This window comes from Dasypus novemcinctus, chromosome 10 (genome assembly GCF_030445035.2).
Source record: "Dasypus novemcinctus isolate mDasNov1 chromosome 10, mDasNov1.1.hap2, whole genome shotgun sequence".
In the NCBI taxonomy this organism is placed as follows: domain Eukaryota; kingdom Metazoa; phylum Chordata; class Mammalia; order Cingulata; family Dasypodidae; genus Dasypus; species Dasypus novemcinctus.
The window spans coordinates 60,461,761-60,477,723 of NC_080682.1; the positions used below are offsets into that span (position 1 = coordinate 60,461,761).

The following is a 15,963-nucleotide window of genomic DNA, read 5'->3' on the forward strand; positions in this document are numbered from 1 at the left end:
TCACGCTGGGCGGCTCTCCTCACGGGCGCACTCCTTGCGCTTGGGGCTCCCCCACGTGGGGGACACCCTTGCGTGGCACGGCACTCTTTGCGCGCATAAGCGCTGCGCATGGCCAGCTCCACACAGGTCAAGGAGGCCCGGGGTTTGAACCACGGACCTCCCATATGGTAGACGGACGCCCTAACCACTGGGCCAAAGTCCGTTTCCCTGCTTCTGTTGTTGTCAGTGGCACAGGAATCTGTGTTTCTTTTTGTTGTGTCATCTTGTTGTGTCAGCTCTCCATGTATGTGGCACCATTCCTGGGCAGGATGCACTTTCTTTCACACTGGGCGGCTCTCCTTACGGGGTGCACTCCTTGCATCTGGGGCTCCCCTTCGTGGCACAGCACTCCTTGCGTGCATCAGCACTGCAAGTGGGCCAGCTCCACACGGGTCAAGGAGGCCTGGGGTTTGAACCGCGGACCTCCCATATGGTAGACGGATGCTGTAACCACTGGACCAAGTCCGCTTCCCAATTTTATTCTCATAATCCTGGAGTATCCCTAACAAGTATGTGAACTTGTTGGCTAAATAGTTCTTGAATGAACAGTTCAGTATTGCCTTTTTTTTTTTTAGATTTATTTATTTCTCCCTTCTCCCATCATTTTTTACTTACTGTCTGCTCTCTGTGTCTGTTTATTGCGTCCTAATCTTCTTTTTTTTAGGAGGCACTGGGAACTGAACCCAAGACCTCCCTTGTGGGAGGGAGGAACTCAGTAGCTTGAGCCACCTCCTCTCCCTGCTTGTTGTGTCTCTTTGTTGTGTTATCTTGTTGTGTCAACTTGCCAAACAGCCCATTACATCAGCTCGCTGTCTTGTTCATCTTCTTTAGGAGGTACCAAGAATTGAATCTGGGATCTCCTACATGGTAGGCAGGCGCCCACCTGCTTGAGCCACATCCACTTCCCTTGTCTTTTTTTATGTATACTATTTGCATTCAGTTTGCAAAGACTAATGTGCTATATCAAAGTTGATTTTTTGTAGCTTTGGGAGAAGAAAGTCTTTTCCATAGCAGATTTTGGCTTTTTCATCCTTTTCATTGTTAGATTCTGACCTATGAAAGTCGATCACAAATGGTCCTTAAAACTAGTAAATGTAGGGGGTTGGGATGACAGGTCAGTATAAAAGTGAATAAAGGGTATGGTTTTGCTTAAATTGCTTTGTAGAAGTATTAAAGCAGTTCCACACATGTGTCTGTGCATAATAAATAATACTGGCATTTCTTTGACTTTTTCCTCCTCAGAGGTGACATTGTGATTGCAAAAAGCCCGAGTGATCCAAAGTCAAATATTTGTAAAAGAGTAATTGGTTTGGAAGGAGACAAAATCCTCACCAATAGTCCATCAGATTTCTTTAAAAGCCATAGTTATGTAAGTAACATTTCAATTATGTTATGTATTGGTATCATAGTTGACTAACACTAACTGAACACATTGACCAAACAAGATAACTTTTATTCATATTTTGAATATAAGAAAAAATTCTGCATTCAGTAGTACTTTATGTTTATAGCAAGAGAAGAATAGCCATTAATTCCATAGTGAATGCTAAAATTATTGGACGAAAGTTTATGAGAAATATTGTATCTGCATAGGCTCAAAGTATTTCTCCCAAGATATTTATTACAAAAGGAAAAATAGTAATTTTGCAGGGGATAAAACAGACAGATACTGCCTTAAATAAGAATTCATCACCATAATGTAGTCCCTGATATGAGTACTGGGAAAAGTCCATCAATTTTGTGGTATTTGTGCAGGAAAAAAAGGTATAACCACTGTGTAAACATAGGAAAATATCAAGCAAACTCAAATGAAGGGACATTATATATCATAACTGACCAGGATTCTAAAAAATGTCAAAAGGAACACTTTGAGGAGACTGAGGAACTTTCACATATTGGAGGAGACAAAGACAACATGACAAATACAATCTAGGATCTTGGCTTAGAAAGTCTTTACTGACTAATTAGTAGAAACTAGTTAGTGGTAAAATTGGTGAAATCAAAATGTGTAGTTTAGTTTTTAACAATCCAATTTTATAAGTTGAAAATAGAAATTGTATATACCTTTGGTCTAGTCAGCTTGCCTATCCAGGCAGCAGAGAGCAAGTGCATAGAATGGAAAAGTGAAAAGTAGTAATGTGTTAGCTCCTTTCACTAATCACATGGCTGTTATGACAGAGCTTATGGAGGGAGGCCGTTTTTATCCATCATATAGGATTCTTACTTTAATAATTATACCTTAATTTCTACTACATGTTAAATTTTTTACCACTATCAAATTATTGGTATACCTGTTATATATATATTAATGAACTTTACCTCTATCTTCATTCCCAAAGTAAGCAAATCGTTAAAGAATTAAGTTATTTTCATCATTGTAAATTTATTTTGAGTTATAGTAGCCTCTGATTGCCCTATAGGTAAGACTGATTGATAGCCTGTTAAATGATCAATGTTATTTATTAATCACCTTTAATAGATTGTAGTTCAGTTATGCAAAGGCTTTTGATATTTACAACTACAATGCTAAACACATAGTAACTGTTAGCTGATGGTGATATCACTTAATTTTATTCCTGTGGCCTTCTTCATGGACAGTATATCCTTTTATTTTTCTAAAAATGTCAGATTTGCCATATAGTTTCATTTTCATTTGACTGTTTGATTTCATGAGACAACTGAGTCACTTCTAAGTTATTTAACCACAAACAGGTGCTTGAAACCTGAAATAGTTTTTGCAACAGACAGAACTGCGGCGGCTTGCTCTGTCGGTGGCAGTGGGGTCTGGCTGCAGACGAGGGGTCGGTCCAGCTTGGGACGAGGGGTCGGTCCGGCAGCAGACGAGGGGTCGGTCTCACAGGGGTTTCGCGGTTCGGCTGACGGGGTCGCCCGGCGAAGCCGGCGACGAAGGGGTCGCCCGGAGAAGCAGGCGACGAACTGGGGACAAGGGAGGCCAGGCCCTTGTCGGGGGCTCTCAGGACTGGAGGGCGCACGGCAGAAGAACTACCGCGGAGACGAGGTAAACACGCAGGTCCAACTTTATTGAGGAAGTGGCTACCGTTTTATAGGGGCTGGGGAAGGCTGGTTAGTCGAAGCTTATGCCATGTTCTGATTGGTTGCCGCAAGCAGTTACTGGGGAGAAAGGTCGGTGGGAGGTACTGGAAGGGGGAGGGTTGGTGATTAGGGATTGGCTGTTGCTGTTGCCGGGGGAAGTGGCAGGGTTTAGGGATTGGTGGCTGCTGTTGCTGGGGTAGAGGGCAGACTTGAGTTTCCCGCCTTGTGCCTGGCTGTTGCTGCTGTGGGGGGGGGGGGAAGGGCAGACTGGAATTTTCCGCCCTGCGCCTGCACAGGGAGAAAGAAGAAGAAGGGTGTTGCCTCATAAGGCATCGTGTGGCGCTATCCGGGAGGAGGGGCGGCCGCGGAAGCATGGCTGCCTAGAAGGGGAGACCCGAGGGCACTCTGTGCCCATGCCGAGCTCCCTTCAGGGGTGGCGGTGAGACCGACCAGCCACCCTATTATGGGGGCAGCGGCTAGGAATTAGGCCTACCGCGGCCGCTCCCCTGCCAGGCCAGCAAACCACACTTCAGCCCGAGGGGTGACCTCACAGAACAACAGAATAAACAATTGCATCTACTTTTTGTGTACTTAAATACCACATAGTTGTTGTTATTTTATTTTTGAGACATATTAGAGGAGAACTATCAGGATAAAAGGGCTTAAAGTCTCTGTTGAAATTATACAAGAAGAAAACCAAAGAACTCTAAAACCAAGAACTTTGAATAAGTAAAAAAAACTGATTTGGCATCTGTGACATACTCAGTGATATCATTTTCTTGAAAAATTAGTGACTTTTTAATTGGGTCCTTTCTATTTCCGAGTATTTATGTTCATGGAAAGTTATTTATCTGTATAATTTGAGTAGTTATCAATCATTGATTCTAAGGTTACTTTCCTTAAATAGGATTTATTAGAATAAACATTCATTGGATTTTTAATTTTTTTACTTATTTCTCTCCCCTTCCCCCCCCCAGTTGTCTGCTCTCTGTGTCCATTTGCTGTGTGTTCTTCTGTGACCGCTTCTATCCTTATCAGTGGCACCGGGAATCTGTATTTCTATTTTTTTTTTGCGTCATCTTGTTGTGTCAGCTCTCCATGTGAGTGGCGCCATTCTTAGGTAGGCTGCACTTTGTTTCGCGCTGGGCGGCTCTCCTTACGAGGCGCACTCCTTGCGTGTGGGGTTCCCCTATGTGGGGGACACCCCTGCATGGCAGGGCACTTCTTGCGTGCATCAGCACTGCGCATGGGCCAGCTTCACACGGGTCAAGGAGGCCTGGAGTTTGAACCGAGGACCTCCCATGTGATAGGCGGATGCCCTATCCATTAGGTGTCCAATGGATAGGGCACTTCCTGGATTTTTAAATGTTTGATGAATGAACAAATTAGAGGGCACTGTGATTTTGTTCCAGGTATGTTCCATTCACTTTGGCTTTATCATGTTTATATATCTACCATCTATAATGTTAATAATAATGGCCAACATTTATTATGTACTTACTCTGTACCAGACACTGTTGAAACTCTTTAAAAGGGTTAACTTTTAATCTTCACAACAGTAACCCAGTGAGATAAGCAGTAATAGTATTTTATTGGTGAGCTAATTGAACACCAGGGAGTTAATTAAATTGCCCAATTTCAAACAGCTATTGTTGTAGAATTTGAGAGGTTCAATTATTTGAATATAGAGAGGCCAGGACTCAGGAATGATTTTGAGAAGGAAAATGGTTTATTGACGGCCGTTGGACTCAGGAACTTTCTGTTTCAATCCCGAGCCCCTAACAAGATTTTTTAGTCCCTTTTATACAGAGAGGAAAGGCCAAATGGTCCTTTTGTTTCAGTTCTCAATAGGCTTGAATTAGCATATATTTCCACATCTTAGGTAAGCTTTTAGCATGGTCCTCAGGCATTCCATAAGCTTTTAGCATATTTGGTTTGCATTTCCCCTGAATACTTAAAAAGTTTAGAAACCTTGCATTGTTAAACTGTTTCCTGCTCACCAAGGGCAGGACTGCAACCTTTTATCATCCCACACCCACAAGTCACAGATAGTTTAGGTTATCTCCGAAGAGACAAAGAACCTCCCACCCATAGCCCACATCACTATGAGAGATAGAGTTAGGATTTGAACATGAGGAGCCTTGCTCCAGAATCTATAATCCTCACCATTTCCCTATTTCCTCTCCCAAAATATCCTCTACCTACCTAATTATTATTTCTACTCCCATCTTTTTAAAAAAATTTATACTTACTTAAAAATGCATTTGTCACTACTATTTTTTAAAAAAGAAAGGGAGCTATTTCTACGCAGGGACAGTATTGGTTCTCCAAGAGAAGCCAGTGAATTTTCACTATATACACAAAACAAATTCTTCTAAAATATATGGAAGTGTTTGGGGGTCTCTCTTCCCCTCGTAAAATCTCTTCCCTTTCTGGAATCTTAGTTCATGTAGTTCTCTCTGTATAATGCTCTGGTCCTTAAAGCATGCATGTTTTAATGAATTATTATTTACTTTACTTGTCTTGCCTCTCCCACCACAGTCTGGAATCAGAACTCCCTATGTTTTGCCTCCAAAAAGGTCATATTTGTCCTCATCCCAGAGAAGCTATCTCTTTCTCTGGGACTTTTAATCTCACTCTGAAAATTTTTACATGACTCAAATCATTGCACTTCTTTTCTCAGAGATTGTACCTACACAATCTCTGAAGGGTTTCCAATGCCTTCAAACAAGTTTTTTTTTTCCTTTTTTTCCCTATAGTTGTATCCAGGTTTTATCTTAGTATGTGGGGGATATCTAATAAAGTCTATTCTTCTCCCTTCTCCCCCTCACTTTTTCCCTTCTCCCCCTCAGTTTTTCAAGACTGAATTATTCAGCTATAAAAATTGTATAACTATTACAGAACCACTTTAGCAAATATGTTCCATTAATCAAGGTGATCTATAACAAAATTCATCCAAATTTGGCACACTCTGAAAAGATAATCAAACAACAGGATCTACCCTTCTAGAGAATTCCCTTTTTCAGCTGTCTCAGAAGCACACAGGTACTTTTATAAAATAAGCTCACTTCCTTTCCTATGTATCCCCTTAGAGAAATCACTGTCGTTTACAAGTTGAAGACATTACTATTCAGATCTTGATTGAGTTCTGCATAGTAAAGACTATCAACATTAAATGTACTTTGACCTCCAGGCCAAAAAAATGAAACAAAACATTTATTCTTGTATATAGGTGTTTCAGAAAGCAAAACACTAGAATTGTCATTTGGAGCCTACAATATAGTGTTTAGCATGTGAAAGAAATAGCATTGTTCGTAAGTTGGCAAAAAAGAATATAGACCCATCGTTGGTTAAGTGATTTAGACCATTTTATTCATTTCAGAGTTTTAAAACTCCATGTGGCAAGCAACACTTATGAAGCATGATTTATTTTTTACATTAAGCATTTGGGAACTAAGTAATCCCTAGCAAGGTGCTAATTGCAGTTTGTTTTGCGTATTTGAATGATATTGAGGCCAGTCTTCCTTTCCTTGGGTTATGAACTGAACATTGGCTACTAGGTTATGAGCTTAATTTGTGACTTAAAAGGAAACTCAGCTCAAACATTCTTGAATAACTTCACTTTCTATGCTACAGGAATTCCTCAGTTTGCTATTGGAAGCCACTAATTTACCGAAAAATAATTAGTTGAAAGTAGGAGCAGTTAGCAAATAGGAAATGCAAAAAGTGAATTATCATTCTCCTGTTGGTTTGCTCAGTAGGCAATCTGCAGAATAAGATCCTATTAAATTTCATCTCCATTCCCCTAGAAAATACAGTTCAGGGAATACAGTAAAAGTTTGTTATAAAGCTGTTGAAGGGAAGAAGAAAAACATTTTATAAAATTATGAGGGATAACATTGTGTGATAGTTCAGGGTTGATGTTTTAACCCATAGTTTAACTGTGATAGTTAGGCATTTTGAAATATGGCAAATTCCCGTCAGCAAAACATGCTGTAAAATTCCCATCTATAAACAAACTCCCTTGACACCACATCCTTCTAAGGAAAGAGTTATATATACTTACTGACTCCAACACTGAGCTTCATAAAATTTTCTTTTGAACTCATTCCACTTAGGCTTTGCCCCTACTGCTTCATTAAAACAGTTCTTGTCAACGTCCCAGTTACTTGACCTACTGTTAGTATTTGACAAGTTCTCAAAACCTGGTCTGGTTTCACTTAGTTTTGGGGATATCCCTAGGTTTTCTTTCTATTTTTCTAAAGGTTCATATTCTTAAACTTCTCTTGATTATATACACTCCCACTTTCAGTGACCTCATCATGTCTGATGGTTTTAAATGCTATCTAACTCACTCCTAAATTTATGTCTTCAACCAGTGCCTCTTCCTGAACTCCAGCCTCATATAACTAATATATCTAATTGTCTGTTTAATATCACCTCTTTAATGTCTAATGGTCATCTTGAACATAATATGTCCAAAACTAAATGCCTGATTTTCCCTCCCAAACTGTCTCCTCCCACAGACTTCCCTATTACAGTAAAGGCAACTCTATTATTCCACATACTCAGCCCATAAGACCTAAGTCGTCCTTGACTCTCGCTCATCCCATATCCAGTCTGTGAGGAAATCAGGATGTTTGTGCTTTCTAAATGTAATCAGAATCAGACCACTTCTTACCACCTTCACTGCAGTCATCCTTGTGCAAGACACATTCATCTCTCTTCTTCTTATTGCAATAACTTCTGAACAGTTCTTCCTATTTCTACCCTGGCCATCTCTACTTCTCTACCCCTTCCACTGACTGTTGTACATACAGTAGCTTAAGTGAACCTTTTTATTTAATAATGATCATGTTTTAAGAACCATCATGTCACTTCTCTGCTTGAAAACACCGGAGACTCCCATCTCACTTATTATAAATGCCAAAGGCATTTACAATGACCTACAAGACGCTACATGATTAGTAGTCCTCCACAGACTACCTCTCTGAACTCTTCTACCAGTTCTCTACCATTTATTCTCCTAACTATTCCTTACACATGCCAAATATGCTTTCATCTCAGGTTCTGTGTGCTTTCCATTCCCTCTGCCTTGTTCCTGATATTCACGTGACTTGTGTCCTCACTTCCTTAAGTTTGCCACTGAAATGTCACATAATCAGAGAAGCCTGCCTTGTATAACTATCTATATAAAATATCAACTTCTGCCTCTGTCCCCTCCTCAGCACTCTTCATCTCCTTATGCCAGTTTATTTTTCTCCATACCACTTAATCACTACCTTACATATTAAAATTTTTTGTTGCTTCATTGCTGTAGACTAGGGATTGGCACATAGCCCAGCAGCCAAATCTAGTTGACTGCCTATTTTTGCAAAATTTTATTAGAACACAGCCACACTCATTCATTTACATATTGTCTGGGATTGATTTCACTGAAACAGCAGAGTTGAATAGTTTGACAGACCATATGACCTACAAAGCCTAGAATATTTACTGACTCATCTTTGAGGGAAAAAGTTTGCTGAACCCAACTCTAGAATATACGATTCTTGAGGTTAGAGGTTTGTTTTAATAACTGCTGATTCCTGACCACCTAAACTCTGATTTGATCTCTAAGTTAAAAAGAATACTTGGTAGATAGATAAATGAATATATGAATGGGGCTCAACTGTTGTTTTGTTTTGTTTTCCTAGTTTCTGCTCTTACTTTGGTTGCTGCAAACTTGCTCCCAAGTAAGAGCACAATGTGGTGATTTTTCAGTAAGATAGGTGCTCCTGTAGCTCAAAATATTGTATGCTACTGCTGAACTGACCATTATCATTCTAGTCTTCACACATTTCAAAGCTAACTTGCTTGCGTTGTAGGGCTACCTGACCACCTTACATAATGGAGATGAGAATTGTAGAAAATATTGGAATGTCACTACTTATGGACATTTACATGCAGAGTACTGACTGACACTTTCTTTAAAGGACTCCTGTTTAGACTGAATGGTGTTTTTCAGGCCTTTTACACAGCAGACTGAAAAATCCAACTGGCTCTGAACTGACATATCAGTACTCTTAACTTAGTCTAGAACAGGGCTCTTAACCTTTTTTTGTTCCATAGATCCCTTTGCCAGTCAGGTGAAAACTGTCGACCCCTTACTAAGTCTACACTCTACTGTGTATTATTTAATAAATATATTACATCCACATCAACACTTACCCATAAGAATAATATTTTCTTGAATTTCAATTCAAGGACATGGACCCCTTGCTAAGTAAGAACCCCTGATCTCGACTAAATCTCCCAGTGCCTGCTAATTAGGCTATGTGGTAATAAGAGTTTCCTACATTTCAGTAGAAATACATATATCCTTTGGACATATTTACTGTACAGTATTTTGTTCTTTTGATCCTTTTATTGATTGGCAGATTAACAATGGGTAAAGTTGTTACCTTTAGTTTGTAAACTTCTCTTGTAAGTATAAACTTGTGATATCCAGGGATTCTTTTTTTTTTTTAATAATTTTTAAAAAGATTTATTTATTTCTTTATTTTATTTCTCTCCCCTCCCCCTCCCCCACCCCAGTTGTTTGTTCTCTGTGTCTATTTGCTGCATGTTCTTCTTTGTCCGCTTCTGTTGTTGTCAGTGGCACAGGACTCTGTGTTTCTTTTTGTTGCGTCATCTTGTTGTATCAGCTCTCCGTGTGTGCGGCGCTGTTCCTGGGCAGGCTGCACTTTCTTTCGCACTGGGTGGCTCTCCTTATGGGGCGCACTCCTTGTGGGAGGGGCTCCACTACGCAGTGACACCCCTGCGTAGCATGGCACTCCTTGCGCACATCAGCACTACACATGGGCCAGCTCCACACGGGTCAAGGAGGCCCGGGGTTTGAACCGCAAACCTCCCGTGTGGTAAATGGATGCCCTAACCACTGGGCCAAGTCCGCTTCCCAGGGATTCTTAATTGTTAGATTAATTCTTAAACAAAACTTCATTTTACTTATTGTATTTTAGTTTCTCAACTGTAGCAGCCACTATGACTTGAAAATGGACATTTTAATAGAAACATGATAATGGAGATTTCAGTAATTCTTGTGGTTACAGCATAATAATTTTGTTACTGTTAAGAAAAAATATATCTGCACTTAATTAGAAAAAAATATTTTTATTTTCATTCTCCAGCTGTTAAAAATATTAGGCTATTTAAAGCTTTTTGGCTGTCCTTGATACTACAGAGTTCATTCTTACATACAAAAGGTGAAAAGTTGTTTAGCTACCACAGTAGAGTGATAGTAGATGACTAAGGAATGCAATATTACTTATATTTTTCTTTGTGACATATAGGGTATGTTAACATTATTGTTACTGGCAAAAGTGTAATAAATAAAGAAAAATAAACATTTCAGAAAGAACTAATTAAATGTTCTCAGAGATGCACTAGGGTATAGTGTTTTTAAAGGAGAACTTGGAAATGGGATAATGTACCAGTAATAAAGCTGTTTTAGAGTATACTGGAAAATGTTTTTCATTTTCTCAATCATTTTATTTAAACAATCTCACTAATTAGCATTCGAAAATAGTCACTTTATATGGTTTACACTAATAGTCCCTTAATGTGTACTGTGTATTAAGGTTATAGTCCAAATCCTGAATATCCTAATGCTGTTTTTCTGTTTGTTTTAATATCATTTACTTTAGCTAAAAGTCACAACCATATGGTCTTCTATTACCATTTGTATTATAAACAGAAAAAGTACTTTCTGTGTATGGCCTGGGTTGAAAGGGTATGTATTATAAGCTGCTGATACACTAAATCCTTATGTCATTTAAATAGAAGAACTGCCTAATAATGTCACTTATTACAACTAGGATATCTAAACAAGGACTTGCTTTTTGCAGACTATGTGATAAAACCTGTGCTACACATCCATTTCTCAGCAACGGCTTCCAGGATAATCAATCATGGCATTCTGCTAATGCCTTGATTGCAGCTGATGTGGAAGAAATATGTTTACTCTTTTGCTAAAGTGAAGTTCACTGCGGAGATGACATGCCTTTTTCATCCTATAGCTAACATAATTCTGAAGATAAATTTTACTTAATGTTTACAAGTCTGAGATGTTTTTGTTTAAATGTTAATGCTAAAAAAGTCATCTTTGAGGTCTCACAATTTATTTTCTGATGTGTCCTCTGAACACTTTCAAAATAATTTGATTTTATTTTAAGCACTATATTGATTGATAATATGTAGATTACAGAATTTTATTTTTACTAGTATATTTTGGTGTGCATGTATATGAAGGTGAATATTTCTACTGAAAGAGTAGCAGATCTTTCTGAAACTAAGGTATGTTCACTGAAATCTATTCTAATCACTCAAAGTTGGAAAGGCAGTAAGTGCCATTGGTGGAACCTAGGAAAGTATTACACAATTCAGTAAAATGCAAATGTTATATGTACTTATGTCTGAAAATAATGTGAGAGTTCTATATTTTAAGGTTGCCTAAAAATAAATGGGAGAAAATAAGAAACACTGAAATTGTAACACTACTGTTCAATATAAGCATCTGAACCAGACTCCAACTTTGTTGATAGTAATGAGAATAGTCTAAGGATCATGTGGTTTCCTAATCTATAACAATCGTTTTTACCAGTCTGCTGGAAAAGTTTCCATTGAGTAGATGGTATATGTCTAAATGTCTTCTGGAATAAGTAAACAAAGTTCTTATTACCACTTTTGGTAATTAAAATGCTACAGCTTAACTATGGTTTCTTTGTCCCACTTACTTGTAGTTCTTAAGAGCATTCTCACTACACTAAACTATTCTGTACCTAAAGTAAGAATGGAAAAGAGGAATAACAGGTATAAAGGCAGTTATCCATTTTATAAAGCAGTTGAAGATATTAAATTAACAAGAAACATTGGCATTATAAGTCATTCTTCTGCCAACCTTTCCCTCTGGGTTAGAATTTTCATAATTTTAAGAATTATGAATTTAGGAATCATATAATATGGCACAGCTAGTGCTTTTTTTTTTTAAAGATTGATTTATTTATCCCCCCCCCCCACCATTGTCTGTTCTCTGTGTCTATTTGCTGCGTGGTGTTCTTTGTCCGCTTCTGTTGTCAGAGGCACGGAAATCTGTGTCTCTTTTTGTTGCGTCATCTTGTTGTGTCAGCTCTCTGTGTGTGCGGCGCTATTCCTGGGCAGGCTGCACTTTCTTTCGCGCTGGGTGGCTCTCCTACGCAGGGGACACGCCTCCGTGGCAGGGCACTCCTTGCGCTCATCAGCACTGTGCATGGGCCAGCTCCACACGGGTCAAGGAGGTCCGGGGTTTGAACCACGGGCCTCCCATGTGGTAGATGGATGCCCTAACCATTGGGCCAAGTCCGCTTCCTAGCCAGTGCTTGAATCCCCCCAAAATACACATGCAGAGCCACCACTTGGGAAAGGAGATTAAGCAATATTTAACAAAGTACTTAAACCTATAGGGCGAATGATACAAACTCTAAGATGCAATTTAGGATACTCATCTACTTTCTGTTCATAGTGTCTGTGAGCCTCTTAGAATTAAAGAAACCTTCTATAGTCTGAAGAGACTTGAAATTGACTTGACTTTCCTGTGTAAATAAAGTCAAAGAAGGTCTGGGGACATAGACCGATTTGGAACTTCTTACTCAAACTGCAAATGTGCCTAACCCCAAAACAGGTCTAGCATCATATCAACTATTCAGGCATCTTTTTAAATGAAATAGCCTCAGGAGCATTCAGAGCCACTAGACTAGGGGTGGGGTGGATGGGATTTAAATGCCCTTTAGGAGGCTATAGGAGTAGGCAAAATTGCTGGTGCTATGTTCACACCTTTCCTAATAGTTTTATTTACTCATGCATTCATTCATTCCATAAACATTTACTGAGCACTTACTTGAGGCCCAGCACAATGTTAGGGTAGACCAAGTTCCTACCCTTAGCATTGTCCGGTAGAATTTTCTGCCATGATGGTAGTCTGATACCTAACTATACCACATTGTGCTGTCCAATATGGCAGCCACCAAGCACATATGGCTATTGGGCATACATAAAATGTGTCTAATGTGTCCAGGGAACTGAATTATATAATTTTAAATTTAAGTTTCAATAGCTGCATGTGAATAGTGGACAGTACAGCTATAAGAGTTTAAGTGAAGGGAAGCCGACTTGGCTCAACATATAGAGCATCTGCCTACCACATGGGAGGTCTGCAGTTCAAACCCAGGACCTCTTTGACTCATGTGGATCTGGCCCATGCACAGTGCTGATGGTCATGCCATGCAGGGGTGTCCCCAGCGTAGGGGAGCCCCACACACAAGGAGTGTGCCCCATAAGGAGAGCCGCCCAGCGTGAAAGAAAGTGCAGCCTGCCCAAGAGTGGCACTGCACACACGGAGGGCTGATGCAGCAAGATGACACAACAAAAAGACACAGATTCCTGGGCCGCTGACAAGAATGGAAGCAGACACGGAGGAACATGCAGCAAATGGACACAGAGGGCAGACAACTGGGGTGGGGGAAGGGGAGAGAAATTAAAATAAATAAATCTTAAAAAAAAAAAAAGTTTAAGTGAAGTAGGAGAGGCAAAGAATTACCATACAGTTATGCACAGGGTGCTATGATAAGACACAAGATGATATTTATCCAGACTGGGGTAGATAGGAGAATTCCTATGGAAGATGACACTTAAGTTGAAGTTCTAAAGGGTAGCCAAAGAAAGCAGCATATTCAAAGGCCTGAAAATGAGACTGCAGCATTGTGCTTTGGGGGAGCTGCCAAGATAAGTTGCTATTTCTGGAACATGTAGTAGGGAAAGGTGAATAGTGAAAAGAGAAACAGGTAAACAGGGCCCAGTTCTTTGAATGTCCCTAACAGGGGACTACTATGATCAGATTTAGTTTTAAAAGATTACTTGATATTAATGTAGGGGATAGTTTTGACGTCGGGAGAAACTGGGAGCAGAGAGACAAGTTAGGCTATGAGTGAGACATAATTGAGATAATAACTTTGAGAATGTAAAGAAGTAAGATTAAGGAATATCTAGACAGGATTCAGTGCTGAAAAAAGGGAATGGAAAGGCTCAAAAATGATAACCAAGTTTCTGGTTTTAGCAGCAAGGTAGTTGGTGCATTAAGATAGGAGATTCTGGGATAGATGCTCATTTGGGAAATGGAGAGGAGAGAAGATATATTTGATTTTGAGCAAGAATGGAAGCCTAATCTAATTAGCTTAAAATATACTGTTTTATTTTATCTTAAATGCTTATAGAAAGTGGCAAATATAATTGCCTTCCCCAAATGACATCTGGATGCCATACCATTCCCTCCCCGATGCCCACAGAATGTTTTCATGATTGTATAATCAAAACAATGTTTTGATGCTCTCAGCCTTGGGAGATCAATCTTACTTTTTAAAGATCCTCAGCTATTCTTTTTATATCATGCATTATCACAAAAATATCATCTGTCACCCACCTGCATAATTGACAATTTTGTATTCACAAAGCAAGATTTTCATTTGAAATATTTCCAGGATTTGGAACATTAGTCATGTTTTGATGAATAAAACACAAATGGAAATGTCTATCTGTCAAAGAAAACCATGCAACACAATGCTGCTTTTATTTTATTTTTTATGCATTTAGTAACATCAAGTACAAAAAGACTTACATATTTAAATAATTTCTGTCTTCAAGTACATTTCTGGATCTATTTCTAATTACTATTGCCGATGTAAGTCAGTTTTCTTACCAGCTTCTATATAAAGCAGTTATGCATAGGGGCCAGAGAAGATTGAGAAGTACTATGGAGATCATCTACAGGAGTAAATACACATAAGGATGGCTGTTCACTTTGGGAAGAATTATTTAAAGTGCTAAGAATCAAGATTTTGGTGGAAATATTATATATGTTTTATACAGTATAGATTGAGCCATTAGCATTGGATAGGCACAGAGAAGTCCTGTTTGCTGGCTTCAATCTTCCTGTGGCAGTTTGAGATTATTTATGAATCCAAAAAAAGATAAGGATTTTGTTTGTAAACTGGTCTTTTTCTATGGGCATGATACCCTTTGATTGTACTAGATTCAGCTGAGATATCTTTGATTAAATTATGTTAAGATTAGAGCTTTGATTTAACCACTTCAGTAACTCAGGTTAAGTCCCTGCCCCCTTGGTAGGCTGATAAAAACAGGCACTCACTCAAGAAGATACACTGGATGAGAGAGATCTCCACAGACACAGAAGAGAGCACTTTGCCATTTTTTGATCCTGCAGCCCCTGGCAGTGATGAGCCATTTACTTCATAGTTTGCAGCTGATATAGGAAGCCCAGAGAGCAAACCCTATGCCAGCCTACAACTGAGCACAGAAGAAGCTGGGCCCACAGAGCCTTAAGAGAAAGAATGGAGGAGAGAACAGGCAGAGATTGCCTGCCATCTTGCTTTAACATGTGGCTTTGGTGAGAAGGCAGTCTTGACTTGGACTTTTTGAGGTCTTCTAACTGTAAGCTTTTACCCCAAATACATACCCTTTATAAAAGTCAACAGAGTTCTGTACTTTGCATCAGCACTCCTTTGGCTGACTAATATACTCCCCTTCCTCCTCCTGACTAGTTGATAGGTAGTTCTGAAGAAGTGGATGCTTCAGAAGGGAGGACCTAAGCATTCAATATTTAATAAACGTTGCTAGCTGAAGATGCCTATTAAAAAAATAAACGTTTTAATACTAACCAGGATGATTTGGCCTTAAAATCTGAATCTCATTAAACCTGTTAGTATAATTTATGTGATACACTCAAAGAAATGTACATTTAAAAAAAAATTTATCACCCCCTCCTCATTGTTTGTGCTTACT

General features: G+C 39.2%; 1 protein-coding gene across 7 annotated transcripts in view; it reads left to right on the forward strand.

Annotated features, from left to right (window-relative positions):
• IMMP1L (inner mitochondrial membrane peptidase subunit 1) overlaps positions 1-15,963 on the forward strand; it is a 104,319-nt gene that overhangs the window by 73,471 nt on the left and 14,885 nt on the right. For all 7 annotated transcript variants that reach the window (XM_058305607.1, XM_004446887.3, XM_058305603.2 and 4 more), the window contains one exon: positions 1,282-1,408. In XM_058305607.1, the coding sequence (XP_058161590.1) occupies positions 1,282-1,408 (127 nt within the window). The remainder of the gene's footprint in view (positions 1-1,281; positions 1,409-15,963) is intronic.